The 14,992-nt window shown below is 44.1% G+C and overlaps 1 protein-coding gene across 1 annotated transcript; it reads right to left on the bottom strand.

The window, feature by feature from the left end:
- Positions 1-6,922: 6,922 nt before the first annotated feature.
- On the bottom strand, positions 6,923-14,471 carry RD3 (retinal degeneration 3). The gene is made up of 2 exons (XM_009877247.1): positions 14,163-14,471; positions 6,923-7,220 (listed from the first exon to the last, which is right to left on the bottom strand). Exons 1-2 carry the CDS (start codon positions 14,456-14,458, stop codon positions 6,923-6,925), a joined length of 594 nt encoding a protein of 197 aa, XP_009875549.1. The 5' UTR covers positions 14,459-14,471.
- Positions 14,472-14,992: the final 521 nt, after the last annotated feature.

Raw genomic sequence — 14,992 nt, 5'->3', positions numbered from 1 at the left:
TGAACCTGCCCTGGCAAGGTGCGAGTCGGGGCCTTGGCCACTGGATGGAGCTCTGATACGTGTTAAATGTACTCCTGGTCTTTGCTGTGCATGTTTAGGAACAAGTTTTACAAAGTTCCTTTTCAACTCTCCGGGTTGAGAGCTCCAGTCTCATTTGGGCACTCCATGAAAAGGCTGGATTGTAAGTGGTAGTGGCACGGCTGGATTGTAAGTGGTAGTGGCACATCTGAAAATCCTCCAGTCTGCTACTTCATTGTATTTGAAGCGGTAGAGTGATAGTCTTTTGAGGAGCTGCTTAAAATTATTGGCACACACCCAGCCTTCTAGTTCCATCTCTGGACAAAACGAATCACCACAATTACTGTTCAGGGCAGAGATCATGATTTATTTGGCTTTCGACAACAGGTTGTTTTTCTTTTTTCCTGCCTGTTCAGTTTTGGTCTTAGAAGGAGTACTAAACATACAGTGTGTTTTTGAGAGAAGAGCAGGACACAGTGCTGAGGGCTTTAAGGAATCATGTTTTGAACCTTTTCATGCAGTGTGAAAATCGTCGTTAATACTAAGTCTGGTAAGCGCACGTTGATTGCAGAGGCGCAATACCAGCATGCTGGCCCCTGCTGCTGTCTTCCAGTGGGGGGCTGAGCCCAACAGCTAATGTCAGTTGTGTTCATTTCTGCTCTCCATTTGTGAGCTGTTCTCTGGGTGACAGTGGTGTAAGAGAAAGGCAACGTGAGAGTGGAGGGAATCTGTTCGTCAGGAGAGGAGGCCTGGTTTGAAAGCTGCTGCCTGTTTCCTGGTTAATTGGTGCTGGGAAGTCTGCCAGCAGGTGGCATGGCTGTCCAGCTGGACTGCTGTGGAATTTATTTATTTATTTATTTTATTTTTTTTTTGTTTTTACCTTTGGACACCGGCTTTGCACTTTCTGAAACCCTGTAATTAGCCTGCAAAGACCTAATTAGGTGCTGTTTGTGGGGAACATTCGTTACTGCTGTCCTATGAATTTAATCCAGTCTTTGTTGATTTCTTGCTCTTGGCTCTGCTGTGGACAGACAATAGTCTCTCCTGCTGGTGCTTGTGTGCCGCAGGCAGAAGGAAGCCTTTAACTTCTAAGTAGTTGAATGCAACAGGACCAAGTTGCTGAGAGCCAGTAGGGACCTAGAAGGACCAGGTGTTCTTGCACCATCGCTGCCTGGAGCTGCTGAGTTCTTCAGAAACTGCACCCTGCTCTTCTCCATCTTGAATAATTTCAGACCTCCAGTGCCAGAACATAGAAAAAAATACCCAACGGAAACCTGAGGAGTATTTCGCTGTTACTGCTTCATACCACATCTGGTTATCTAAATAGCCTTCAGACTATATTAGGTGCAATCTGTTGCTTTAGGCAACCTGACGCTGCAGAGAATACGGTTGGAAAAGGTCCTGCACATGGACTGTGACCTGATAGGGGCCTCTGAGAATACAGCATTGTGATCACTGAACAGGTGTAACAGTAATTACATTCTGAGAGCAGATAATACCCTGATGTACAAAACACATGTGCCCTTTCCCGCACTTCTGCGGTATCTGCTACTGGGTCAGATTAAATCGATTTGGCAGAGGCAAAACAATTGTGACTAAAATATAGAGGTGAGATGCTGTGATCTGGTTATCTAGCCAAGACCTTATGAATTTATAATTTTATGAAGTGTGCCGCGTATGCAGATAACTATAAATCGCCACATAATTCGTTGTGCTTCTTTGTAGCCGTTTACCTCACCTTTCTGTCGTGTTTAGTAAGATCTCATCTTGCAAAGATTTTCCCTTAGCTTGAGAATATCTTTGTGCAGCAACTGCACAGAAAATACATGTTGGTCATTGGGAGACCTGGGCCTGAGACCCAACTCTCAGGGTCAGCACAGCATCTTTCTGATGTAAGCTGGCTTGAAACATGGTTTGTCTGGGGGAACAAGAGGTCCCTTGTGGTGACAGCCCAGAGCACAGACGGCAGTACCAGGCAGGCATCGAGATTACGATGTCTCTGCCCGGCGCAGGAGGGTGGAACTGAGGGAGGCTTAGCAGCCTTTCCTCTGTTCCAGGACACAACCAAAAAGGCTTTGACTCGTGCAGTCCAGTGCTTCTCAGAATGCTTTTTGGGCAAAACTGTAATGCAGTCTCCTGTCCTGTAATGCAGAGCAGAAGAATATCAGAATGGCCATCCTGACAAGGTCTAGCTGTCTATAGTTTTCCTCCCGGGAGAAACCTATAGCAGTGTGTTTGGGAAGCAGGGTAAGCAACAACACAGAGAAATTTGCCTGTCCACAACTTCTGGCAAGGAATGCCTTTATGCCCTGTGCTGTAGGCTGTATCCTGACCAGTGTGGTTTACTAGCTCGTTGAACTCACGTAGTGCCCTTTTGGAACCAGTCGTGTTGGTCTCCAAAATGTGCTGAGCAATGCAATCCATGCTTCAGTTAATAGTTTGCATGGGGGGAAAATTACATCCTTTTGTATGCTTGCTTTGCATGTATAATGCTTAGCAGAGGGAGCCCCAAGCCATCTGGGGCCATCTGCTAATATTAAGGTGTTCTAGTATCCAGGATCAACAGGAGGGACTCCAAACTATATGGAGATAAGCATCCATTTTGTCGTTTATACCTTCTAATTTCGTGGTAATAGCGGTTAAGGTAAGACGTGCTTGGAAGCATGTTGATGAAAACTTCAATTCAAGGTTGTAGCTGTAAACCACTTAGTTTCAGAGGCTTTCAGGCCTTTGCAGTTGTTTATTTATCACCTTAAATCTTGGGATCTGGTGATTTATCCCCTTAAATCTTGGGATATGTTTGTAGAGATAACTAGATAGAAGGTGGGCAGCTGCATTTGTAGCCCGTAGAGTGAGGATGGGTTTTGTTGTGCCTTTACCATTCTTGCCTTTCTCCTTTGATACATACACAGTGCACAGCAGGGCAGTGGAACAGCTGTTGTGTTTGGCTAGATGTGGACAGATTATATTTCAGGAGATCTTTAATTAAAAACAACAGGTACAAAAAAGTTGTTTTATATTTCACAGCTTGGCTTTAATCCTCTGAGGTTTTGTGATGAAATGTATAAACAGTGCAATCTCAGCACACAGGTATTTCCTGCAAAGCTCACTCCAGTTCCCCACAGCGCAATAGCTCTCTGAACTATATGCTGATCCGGGTGAGGAACCTTACCTCCGGCACACCTTTGCTGGCTGCCACTGCCCATGGGCCAGGCTTGTATGCAGAAGCCATTGGAGCAGGGTTGCACAGTCTCAGGTGAGCAGCAACTCACAGAATCACAGAATTGTTGAGGCTGGAAAAGACCTCTGAGATCATCAAGTCCAGCCTATGACCCAACACCACCACACTGGCTAGACCATGGCACTTAATGCCTCATCCAGCCTCTCTTTAAACACCTCCAGGGACAGTGATTGGGCAGTGCATCCCAATGCCTGATCACCCTCTCCATGATAAAGTGTCTCCTGAGACACAACCTAAACCTGCCCTGATGCAGTGTCACGCCGTGCGCTCTCATCCTGTCACTTGTTGCCTGGGAGAAGAGCCCGACCCCACCTGACCACAACCTCCCTTCAGGTAGTTGTAGAGAGTGATAAGGTGCCCCCTGAGTCTCCTCTTCTCCAGGCTAAACACCCCCAGCTCCCTCAGCCTCTCCTCACAGGACTTTCCCTCCAGTCCCTTCCCCAGCCTCGTTGCTCTCCTCTGGACCCGCTCCAGCACCTCAGCATCTTTCTTGCAGTGAGGGGCCTGGAATTGCACACAGTACTCGAGGTGAGCCCTCACCATTGCTGACTGCAGAGGAGTGTGAGCCCCTTGAAGCTGAGCAGTGCAGCTGAGCTGCTCTAGAGGTGTTGCTGTTACTTGCTGGAATGTACAGGAGGTGTAGGACTGCTTCTTCCTGGGTGTAACACTGTCCACTGGACAGCATAACAGGAGCAATGGGGGCGAGATGCTCTGGGCTGCTACAAAAATCCTTGCTCAGTTTTAAGAAAATGATTGAGTGTTTAGAATTATTTGTTCGGTTCACTTGTTTGTTTGTTAATGATGTTGTGCTGCTATTTCACTTTTTATTCCTCTTAAAGAGTTAAGACACTGGACTCTGAGGAGGGGCTAAGAACAGATCAAAGAGCCTCATCAGGGCTGTGTGGAAATGTTTTGTTTGTTGTTGTTTTTTTTCTGCAAGTAGTGCAGCCCAGAAGGAGCAGAGCTGTAGAGCCAGACAGTTGTTGGTGAGGACAGATGGTCACACTATACAAGTTTCATGAGTGTTTACTTCAGACCAGCATTAGGCCAGCTTTATGAGCCAGCTGCAATGGATCATCTGGGTTAGCTTCATCCAAGAGGAATCTAGCTTGCCCACCATGCCTGCCCAGTGCCATGGACCACAGTAGAGGGGGACAATCTGGAGTTGCGTGCTTTTGATTTGATCTAAAATGCTAACTGAGCCACAGAAAACATGGAATTGGATTACCTATCATTTCTATTTTCACAGTAAAACGTAAACTGAGGCAAAACAGCTCTCCCAGGCACTGCCACAGCCTGGCCTCCATAGTCTATATGGCTTTGACCAAAGGTCACATTTGTCTCCCTTTGCTCGCTGTTAAATGAGAACTGGAGAATGGATGTTGTTAATTAATGAAGGACACAGTATGATCACAGGCTGCTGTTACAGTGTGAACTCCCTTCAGGTGGTTTCCTTGGCTTTGTACATAGTTAGTTACTCCTGATTCTCCTTAAGAAAGAGTGAGCACATTACAGACACTGTACTGTAATAAAGAGCTTTATGTCACTGTGTCAGAATGTCTCATCTCTCAGCAGTCCATCAAATACTGCGTCAATACAGTCAATACTGAAGGTGTTCAAATAGAATGTGAGTGCAAATAAAATGACTACAGAGCTTTAGCATGAAATTCAGGAACTCATCTCAGCCTTTAGTACCATACAGTGGCTTGCAAGTATATAAAAAAATATGGTTACATTTTTTCCAAACAAGAATTTTCCTGCAAGGTGTGGTGATCCCACATCTTCTAGACAACTGAGGCTATGCTAAGTATGTCAAGCCTTTGTTTTTACTTCATATACGCAATCACATTACTTCACAAGGACATACAGCTGAAAAACAATAAATTGATTGTCAGAAGGCTTTAAACTCTCCCTAACTGACCTAGAGTTAAAATAGCCCATCCCAAACTGGATGCTGTATTTGGAAGCCCCGAGTTTTTGCTTAAAAGTGAGCTGCTTCTTTCTGTCCCCTGAGGGTTGCTGGCAGCAGTGTTTACCAAGGAACTAGAAACTACAGCCTGGTGCTAGTAAAAAACCCTTATCTTCAATCTTATATAGCCCAGAGGGGAGAGGGGAAGAGGCAGAATCCCATAGTCTTAGAGAGCTTTTAAGGGTTTGATCTTGACCTTTGTTTTATGCTGCCCTCCCCCATCTGGAAGAAACTGCACATTTCTACTCTAGAATAGATTTCATGTACTGGAATTATTCCCAGAGTTGGCAGAACTTCAAAGGGTTTTATCTTGGCTGTAGTACCCACATGCTGCTGCAGAGATCCCCAAGGAAAAGGGCTGGAAATGCACAGAAGACCGACAATGCTACAGGGTCCTCCAGGAGACTATACCCCACTGGGATGATTGCCCAAGAGCCAATCATACAGGGAAATCCCTCTCTTCCTTCCCGATCTCCCATTGGTGACCACAAAGCAGCCAAGCCCTTGGCTTCTCTACAGGACCCATGGCTTTCTGGTGTGCCATTCTCTTGCCTTTGCTGGTGAGACCTCTTCCTGCAGATGCTGAGTTAGGGCTCTAGGAGTTTTTCCGCAGCAACATTTGAAGTTCTCCTGAGAACTGCACTGCCCTACAAGCTACTCAGTTTGCACTAAAGATTGTCTTGTAATAATACCGACTCACTGGCCAACAGCCTGTGGTACTGGAAAGCTGTCTTCTGAGTGCTCATGCAGCTGTGCAAAGAACCCCACTGATGAATGCCAATTCCCTTCACCCTGCTCTATACATTGAAATTGTACTTCAGTACTCTTTCAGCCTTAGCCAAAAACATTAATTTCAGCCCACTGATTTACTACTGGGATGTGGGGTGGAGCACTTACCTCAGCAACACACAACACTGAGGACCAAGAGTGGCATTTGACACAGCACTGATGTACCCACCTATATATCTCCATAGCAGGTTGTTACATTTCTATCTATTCTGCAGGTGCAAGGTTCAGGGGGTTCTGCCTGCACAAAAGAGAACATACCCAAGAAACCTGAGTGTGTGTAAATTGGTTGCTGTGGAATAATATTGGTTTTTCATCTCAAAAAGCTTAGGTCTGTTTCCATTCAGGTTGGATGGTGAATTGTCAGCAAAAAGCTGATCGAGAGCAACGCTGAGGTTACCTGCAAAGTTTCTTGTAGCACTAAGGAAGGTTATTTGGTTGGAAGAGGAAGTTCAGTTCCAAATCAGATACTGGCTTCAACTCCCAGGCCTGATCCTGCAAGCCTTACTCATGTAAGGGGCTGTCTTGCTTTCAGCAAGACTGGTCCAGCCAGGAGCTCTCACTAGCTTGGGCCAAAAGCTTTTATAGAGAACTACATCCAGGCTGGGGGGGGGAAGGGAGAGGACAGACATCACAAAACTAATTCATTTTCCACAAAAAAGCAGTAGTAAAAATGAGATAGTAAGTGAGCCTTGCCCTGAAGGTTACTGTATAGCTACTAAATTATAGGAAGGACTAGCATGTTTGGTGGTAAGTCCTGTCACACTGCAGGCATCATCAGGAGCTACTATGGACACAGCTTCCAAGAGAGAGACAGGCAGGAAGAGAGAGCTGGAACAAAGAGAGCTAAAAAAGGGTTAATTGCAATTTTGAAAGATGACTGTCTAAAAACCTTATTCAGTATAAAGTCAGTAATCCTTGGCATTCCGAAATTCTGGCATGCTCCAAACCCTCCTGGTGGGCTGGGTGCCCCGTTCCACATCCTCAGAGATGGTCTTGATGTCACTGATGAATGGGGAAATCCTGGACCGAGATTTAAATGTTGTTAGGGAGAGACTGGTTTTGTTCTTTGTGTTCCACTGCCTGGCAAGCTTCTTGGCCTCTTCCTCCTCTTTGATCTTCTCAGCAGCTTCCTGCAGGACAGAGCGGAAGAGCCGGGATACTTCCTGCACTTCTGGTTCATATTCAGCAATGACTTGCCGGAATCTGAAAGCACAGTCAAGGCACAGCTTTGATTAAAAACATCAAATTACAGATTGCTGCCAAGTCACTGTGCTAGGCTTGGAACTTCCACTCTCCTGTGAAATGGGACTCCCTGGACTGAAGATAACAACAAAAACAGGGAGGGGCCATGGAGATATGCCCAAGGTCTCTAAAATCACAAGCAAGCCAGAGAATGTAAGGAAGCAATGATTCACTGTTTCTCATAAGCACAAGAAATAATAGCAAGCACCAAACAAAGCTAGAAGGTGGCAAGTTTGAAACAGGAGGAAATGCTCTTTTCACACACCACCTATTAAGTCAGAACTCAGTGATATCAATAGCTTCAGAAACAAAATGATTAGACAAGATTTTGGAAAATGTCCCCATCACTGCTGATTAAACATGATTATCCAAATGCTTAAGTAGTCCCTGAACTGCTGCTTACCAGCAGCTGAGGAAACTAGGGGAAAGTCCAACTAGACTTCCCCCATTTCCAGCTCTTGTTCCCTGTAGCATTACACAGTAGCCACTAGAAAAACAAAAATCCTGTAAAATTCTTCTTGGTTAGGTGTTTGGTAGTCTCTCATTATTTAAATTTCAGTGTTATTTCATTATTCTGTGGATTTCTGCAAGTTAAGGGACTGGCTCAGCTGATAACACTTTGATTGGCAGCGTGATGCTGTATCTAATTAAGACAACTGTGAGTTACTCCAATGCCTTCTCAGCAAAGAGCTCAGAATGTTGGTTTGACTTTGTTGTTGGGGGTTTTTTTTTGCATTTATTAAGCTACTTTAATACCAGGGAAGTGAAGAATTATCACTGTTTATTTTTCAGGTGAGGAAGATGAAATGCAGAGCAGGATAGTTTTCTTGAAGTCACTGTGTGGGTCACTGGCTAGGCCAAGAAGAGAACATACCATGCCTGATACCTTGTTGGGTGATTTGGTCCCTGGCCTGGAGAGTGTTGGATCCACTTCCAAGGCTTACACTCTAGTCACGTAGATATTCTTGTTGTTCTGTAATAGTGTGCATTTATGACAGATGGTAATATGGCTACTCTTCTAATAAGTATGCAGTTCTTAAGATAAAAATTGTATCTACAAGCAGACTCAGAGCTAAACTAGCATGTCACTAAAATCCAGGTATTTGTGCGTGATGGAAGCTAAAGTGTGTAAGGTGTGTAAGCATGTTCATATTGCACTTAAATAAGCCTAATACATTAGAAGTTGATAGAATAAGATCTTGCCTCTTGTTTTTTTTTGATAAGCCCTAGGAATGTAACACGAGTTTAGTGCACTATGTACTGTTTAATGGTGTACCAAAGGGTACCCAGGATAAATAAGGACAGAAAGAAAACCAGAGATAAAACAAAAAGGCTCTTTGTACGTTTATGTCTTTTTACTCTTACGGTGGAGGCCTGGTATTGGACATTCATCTTAACATCGTGCTGTATCCCAGATATTTCAGTGTGCTTCTCTCACAGCGAGTATTGGCAGCTACGTGTAGAGCTGTGGGAGACACCAGCATTGCATGCTGAAGGAACTCTGTATCAGCAGAAACATAGTCCCCTTTAAGGTCAAGCCAGGAGTTGGATACAAGTCACTAAGATGTTCCTTAACCATTTCAGTTGTTTTGTATAAATTCCTGATCTCCTCCCTCCATGCTACCCACCAAAAGACCCTCTAAATTTTGAACACTGGAGTGCAAAAATGCTCTGAGGCGCTGTAATTCACACTGCTACATAAGTACTTAAAACGATGCTGAACTGAGTTGTGCAGAGCCTGTAAGAGCAAGAGACTAGGCCTTGCTGAGGGTTGGCACGTAACAGCGCTAACAGAGATCTGCTGTACATTGCAAACATCCTTTCTGCCTTCTAAGGAGACACTTCAGTTACGTTATCAAAGAGCCAAAAATACAGTTTTCACAATAAATAGACTTTTTGCTCTATCCTAGTCAAAAGCACAGACAGATGAGTCCATGAGCCTCAAGTCTTCACACCATCATTATTATTATTATACCAGGGAAAGCACCTTCAAAAGACTCTATTGCAGAGGGGAACTTCATGAGTCATTCCATTATTTTCTTCTTCGTGTATTTTAAAGAGAGATGTTGTCACATTATATATATCTATCAGTACATCCTCCTCTTTTGTATCGGCAATTGTGCACCCAAAAGGCCTCCTCGCTGCTTCCAGTTTTAGAGGTATTGTGTCACGCTGCTGGATTGTGGCTCCAGAGCAGGTAGCAGCATGTGTCAGGCTGTTACTGGACCAGTGGCTGGTCCTGGGAACAAGAGGGGAGATGGGTGGTATGACAGCAAATTTAGCCCCCTGAGCACGGAGCTCTAATGTTAATGCTCTGCGTTGCTCATAACACTCTCAGTCAATCTAGCTGAAATAGCTTTCTAAAATTTCCACCTCCACAGCTGTCTGCACTATCCTTACCTAGGGCAGTGAGAATTGTTCTCTGAACTCTGCTTTTGCTGTTGATTCACCTCTGATTTTTCAGGACCAACACAAAAACTACTTTATATGGATTTGAGCAGATCTAAGAAAGAGAAAGCAATTCAACAGACTCGCTGACAGTGACCCGAAGAAAAGCCACTCCCATTCAGATGGAGAACAGAAAGGGGGCCCTTACCTCGCCCGCAGTAGGAAGAACTAACTTTACCCCTTTATTAATGGCCACCTAACTTCAGTACCAGCACGTTTGTCTAAGTGACAGCCCTTGTACAAAGGCCAAAAGGTATGCATGCCACCAATACTTCACAGCAGAAAGGATGGACAGGTTGTCAGGGGCTGAGGTCTAGCTCAGCCAGTCTGTGTGTCAGAAAATAGCTGATGTTTGCTGCAGCTACTTACACGTAATTGAAGCCATCTTCCCCAGTCATCAGTGAAAGCAGCTGCTGTGCTGGATGATCCAGCAATCTGCTCTCTGCACAAAACACACAACGCATGAAACCAGTAAAACCACTGGAATCAAGGAGTATGGGCTTGTATCCCGGGAAACAAACTCCACGCAAAGCGTCTCAGTGGAATTAAGCACACAAAATTGCACAAGGCTCACCTATGTTCTAGCACAGGTTAATGCCCTTCCACTTTTCCATGGAATAGTTTCAAACTAGGCAACTGCACAACCGTATCTAGGGTTTCCTTAGTCATCAGAAAAGTATACCTATCTATCTTATTTGATTTTTGATACTACCAGTAGCTATCTTTATGGTACTATCAGTAGCTAACTAGTAATGTTGTTATGCAAGTCACACAGTCTTAGACATGACTGTCAACAAAACTCACCCTGAACCAGCACAGGAGCCTGAGGAGCAGGTATATGCACACATAGGGGTGAGCACATTGCCCAGTCCAGGCTGTGTTTTACTCACAGTTCAGACAAATTTTGTTATTTAAATTGTGACCCTTCTGTTTACTTATGCAGCCGTTAGATTTTAAGACTCAGGCTGCGCTTGGCTCTTACTGGCACCGTTTTTTTTTCTTTTTAAAAGCGCTGTCACCTGCCTGTTATTCTATAGGTTCCTGGTTCAGTAGGTTCCCTAAGTACAGCCTGAACTTTAAAGACCTGTTAAATCCAATGGAAGTCTGTGGACTTAAACAATATGGTTATAGTTCAGTGTATTCCTGAGTGCCTGTCTGAACTGGGAGCTCTAAGTAGATTTAGTCATTCAAAGAAAATGTGAGGTGCTTAGTGCTAATAATTAGCTGCTAACTCCTGAACCTATATTTTGAGCAAGAATTCTAGTTATATTGTAAAGCTATTAACAGCTTTGCTAGAAGCTACTCTCAGAGGACTGTAGCAGTCACAGTAATGGCAACCCTCATGTCATGTCACCTCAAACTTAAGCTCATAATTGTAAATAAATCCATTTCTGATTTTAGGCATTTATCTTACAGTCAAGCATTCTAGAAAGCCCATTTCTGCTACACGTAACTCTTAGAAAATTGTATTACTTAGACTGTGGCATCAATAACATCTCAGATCACCAAAACAAGGGTGCACATGTCTGTATTAGAGGTTTTTATTTGTTTCTCTCTGGGCAGAGGACAGAAACCAACTGTTTGACTTTTGCTGAAATTAAAGAGACAGTAACTAGTTCTGATCAGAGCTAACCCTCTGAGTAAAGATGGCAAAAATCTAGCATTTTGTAGTAGCAAGCTACTAGTTTACTCACTCAGTTTAACCATGGCAGCGGGGTACTAAAGTGACACCAAAATCAGTGTCACTTCCTTCAAATGGCTCCAGGATTTAATTTTAAATATACTCAGTGATCTCCAACCCAGTAATCTAAAGCTGTTACACCTGAACACAATAGCTTTATTTGTACGAGGTGAATCAGAGTCTCCCGATATCTGATGGTATTTGCAGTGTACTTGAATCCTTCCAGAATTTCAAAATAGAGAAAAGTTTCTGTTGACCTGAAATACAAAACAGGGGAACTGGGTTTCAAAACCAAACACTCCCACTTAAGATGTGCTCCTTGCCTGCCCTCTCCACATCTAAGCCAACGGATCTGTAGAAACTCTGCCACTCAGTGGATGTGACTGTAGCCACAGAAAAGGACAGTTTGAATAATCGTTTAGACATTTGGAGAATAAAAGTGACACCTCTGACAACTCATACCAAAACATTTCGTTGTGGCTTTGACTCTGAACTCAGAACCTCACAAAAAAGGAGACCTTGCATGACACAAACAAAACAAACTCTGGAGTCTTGCAAAATAGCAAATAGACAAATAGCACCAAAAAGAACTTAGCTCTTCACATTTCCAAGATGGAAGGGGAAGGATCAAGCTTAACATTTCAGTCAGAAGCAGGGGCTGCAGTAAGGTACCTGCTCTGCATTTGAATTTCCAAACGCAAGCTCATAGATTTTTTTTTGTGGAAGTTTTTTTCTAAAAGTTACTACATATTAGAAAGTCACAACAGTGCAATTATCTTGTGATGAGAGTACTTCACTGCAAATGTGAACATTTCAGCTGAATTCCTAGTACACTCATCTTGGGTAATTTTGGGGAAGTTATTAAAGTCTCCATGTTATCTCAACTTTCTGAGAGAATTCATCCAGTTTTGGCTGTCTTTTAGTTAGATTACATGTTCCTTCTTTCTCCTGTACATTTCCAGCTCCTGACATGGCAAGCCCCATTCTTTTTCATTGTTTCCACATGAGCAATGAAGACTTCTGAACCACAGGGCTCTCAGTTAGAAGAGAGGTAGAAAAGAAGAGTCAACTGTTCACTTTTCCAACACAAGAAAAGGGGATTATCAAACAGTACTAATACATGTTAGTTTGAGATAAGCAAAATACAGTTTTCTACTTCAGAATTGTAGTTCAGATGTGGAACTCTGTCACGGAGTGCCACAAGTGCTAGAAGTTTACATGTGTCAAAAAAGAAAAGTGAAATCCCATAACCTCAACAAACCACTAAGAGAAAAAGCCACACGGGGCAATTAAGGACAGAAGGACCACTTCTGGCTCCAAGTTACACAGCACAGGAAATTGGAGGCTATATACAAGATATAATTGTCCCTACTGTTGCATTGCTTGCCTTATTCTTTTCCCTTTTCCTTCTGTTGACAGTACTGGCCACCGTCTCACACACATCAGATTGCACATCAGATCAAACAGACCTTTGACCCAGTCCAGTTGTGCCATTTTTGTGACTATGACATTCCCTTCCCAATCACGGAATTGAACAAACAAAGGTTATGCAAGCCTCTTTTTTTTTTTAATTGCAGCTTTGCTAACCATGCAGACTCCATAGTATGGAACAAACAAAAACATGCCCATTCTGCATTGTGCTGTAATACATTTATGATAGCCTCTAAGAGCAATTTATAAGGATTTTTATGAGGATGGCTTTACCCCTTTTTCAGGTTTGCCCACATAGAGCTCACCGATGTTGCTGAGTGTATTTATCTACTGTCAGCAGTATGCTGAATCCTGAACAAAAGTGAACCACTACATGCTGCACTGAAATCACACATCTTGCATGACCTGTCTCAATGTTTTTAACTAAAAAAAAAAAAAAAAAAAGCAGAGCCAGCAGCAAGTTGTATATGGCTCAGCTTAATATTCTTTTCTGCAGGAGATGATGATGAACCTTGGGGCCTCCTAACTCCAGCAACTGAAGCCTCCTCTCATGGAAATAACCTGTTTGCCAGACAGATCTTGCTCAGCAGCCCTGGGGATGGTGAAAATAACTCTGAACCACAAGGGGTTTGTAGTGGCTTGTTTACAGCATAGCTTGGAGCTACACAAATACAAGGGTGGGAGCTGTTCCCAGCAAACTGTCACTGGAAAGAACTTGGCCATTGAATGATTCCAAATCTCTGATTCTGCCACTATGGCGACTTTTGCTAGTCTGGACAGTGGGGACAGGTGTCTCAATAGACCTGCTTAAATCAGGGAAGGAAGGTTCCACTGAGAGTGGATAAACACCAAAGCAAGGTGTTCAGAAGCTGTGGAATCTCCACCCTCGGAGATACCCAACAACAGACAGGAAAAGGCCCTGAGCAAACTGATCTAACTTTGAAGTTGGTCCTACTCTTAGTAGGCGATTGAGGCACATACCTCCAGAGGTCGCTTTAAACCTCAATTATTCTAAAGACTGAAGCAAAAGCTATCACTATACTGAAATGGTAACTGTTCATCAGGCAAGATGAAGTTTCTCCAGCTGCTCAGGAGCATAAAGTACTCAAGCCAGTCTCCGAGACAAATAGCATTTAGTAACTTTTTCGAGGAAATGATACCCTGTTAAACTGACTTAAAACATTAGTTTTCCTTCTCCCACAAAGACATGTACCAGCATGACCTATGATACAGGATGCCAAGTTTTGGTTCTGTTGGTCCTAACAACTCTCACTCCCTCGTCACATATCATAAAGAGGAGAAGGGGAAAGAAATGGTCTGTATCATCACATCTTTTACTGTACCTGAGTATGACAGGCCCACAGTAGGAAGGATGTATTTTGGTACACATATCCTCCAGCTGCAGCCGTTCTCCTGGGCTGATATCATAGCTCTGCTTCGGATAGCTGACCAGCCAGCCATAGTCCACCCCAGTCTTGATCTTGCGGTACTCATTCTCCCGCTCTCGCTGCTGCTTCTCTGCCTGCTTGATCTGCCAGTTCAGCTCCATCATTAGCGTCTCGACGACCATTTCTGTGGGGCTCCTCTGGGAAATGCGGTTTGCGGGCTCATTCCACCTGAACCACGATGCCAGTGACATAGTGCTCTGCGTGTCTTCATCGGGAACGGGTTGAGGGTAGGGAGGGAGAGAAAAAGAACAGTGCCATCGTCAACACAACCGAGAACATTCTGCCCCCGCACACCCCTCAAGTCTGTTATTCACCCAGAAGTGCTCCTGGAGGGCAAAATAGGTGACCTGGTGTGGTGGGTTGTCCTTGGCTGGACGCCAGGTGCCCACCAAAGCCATGCAATCGCTCGCCTCCTCAGCTGGACAGAAGAGACAAAATATAATGAAAGGCTTGTGGGTCGAGGTAAGGACAGCAATTAAGATCGCAGGCAAAACAGACTTAACTTGGGGAAATTAGTTTATTACCAATCAAATCAGAGTAGGGTACTGAGAAATAAATCCAAATCTTCTCTACCTCCTTCACCTGAGTAGCACAGGGGGACAGGGACAGGGTCAGTTCATCACACTCTGTCTCTGCTGCTCCTTCCTCCTCAGGGCAAGGACTCTTCACACTCTTCCCCTGCTGCAGTGTGGGGCCCCTGCCATGGGAGACCGAGGAAATTCAGC

This window comes from Apaloderma vittatum, unplaced genomic scaffold (genome assembly GCF_000703405.1).
Source record: "Apaloderma vittatum isolate BGI_N311 unplaced genomic scaffold, ASM70340v1 scaffold17669, whole genome shotgun sequence".
Classification (NCBI taxonomy): domain Eukaryota; kingdom Metazoa; phylum Chordata; class Aves; order Trogoniformes; family Trogonidae; genus Apaloderma; species Apaloderma vittatum.
This window is presented reverse-complemented; position numbering and strand designations above follow the sequence as displayed.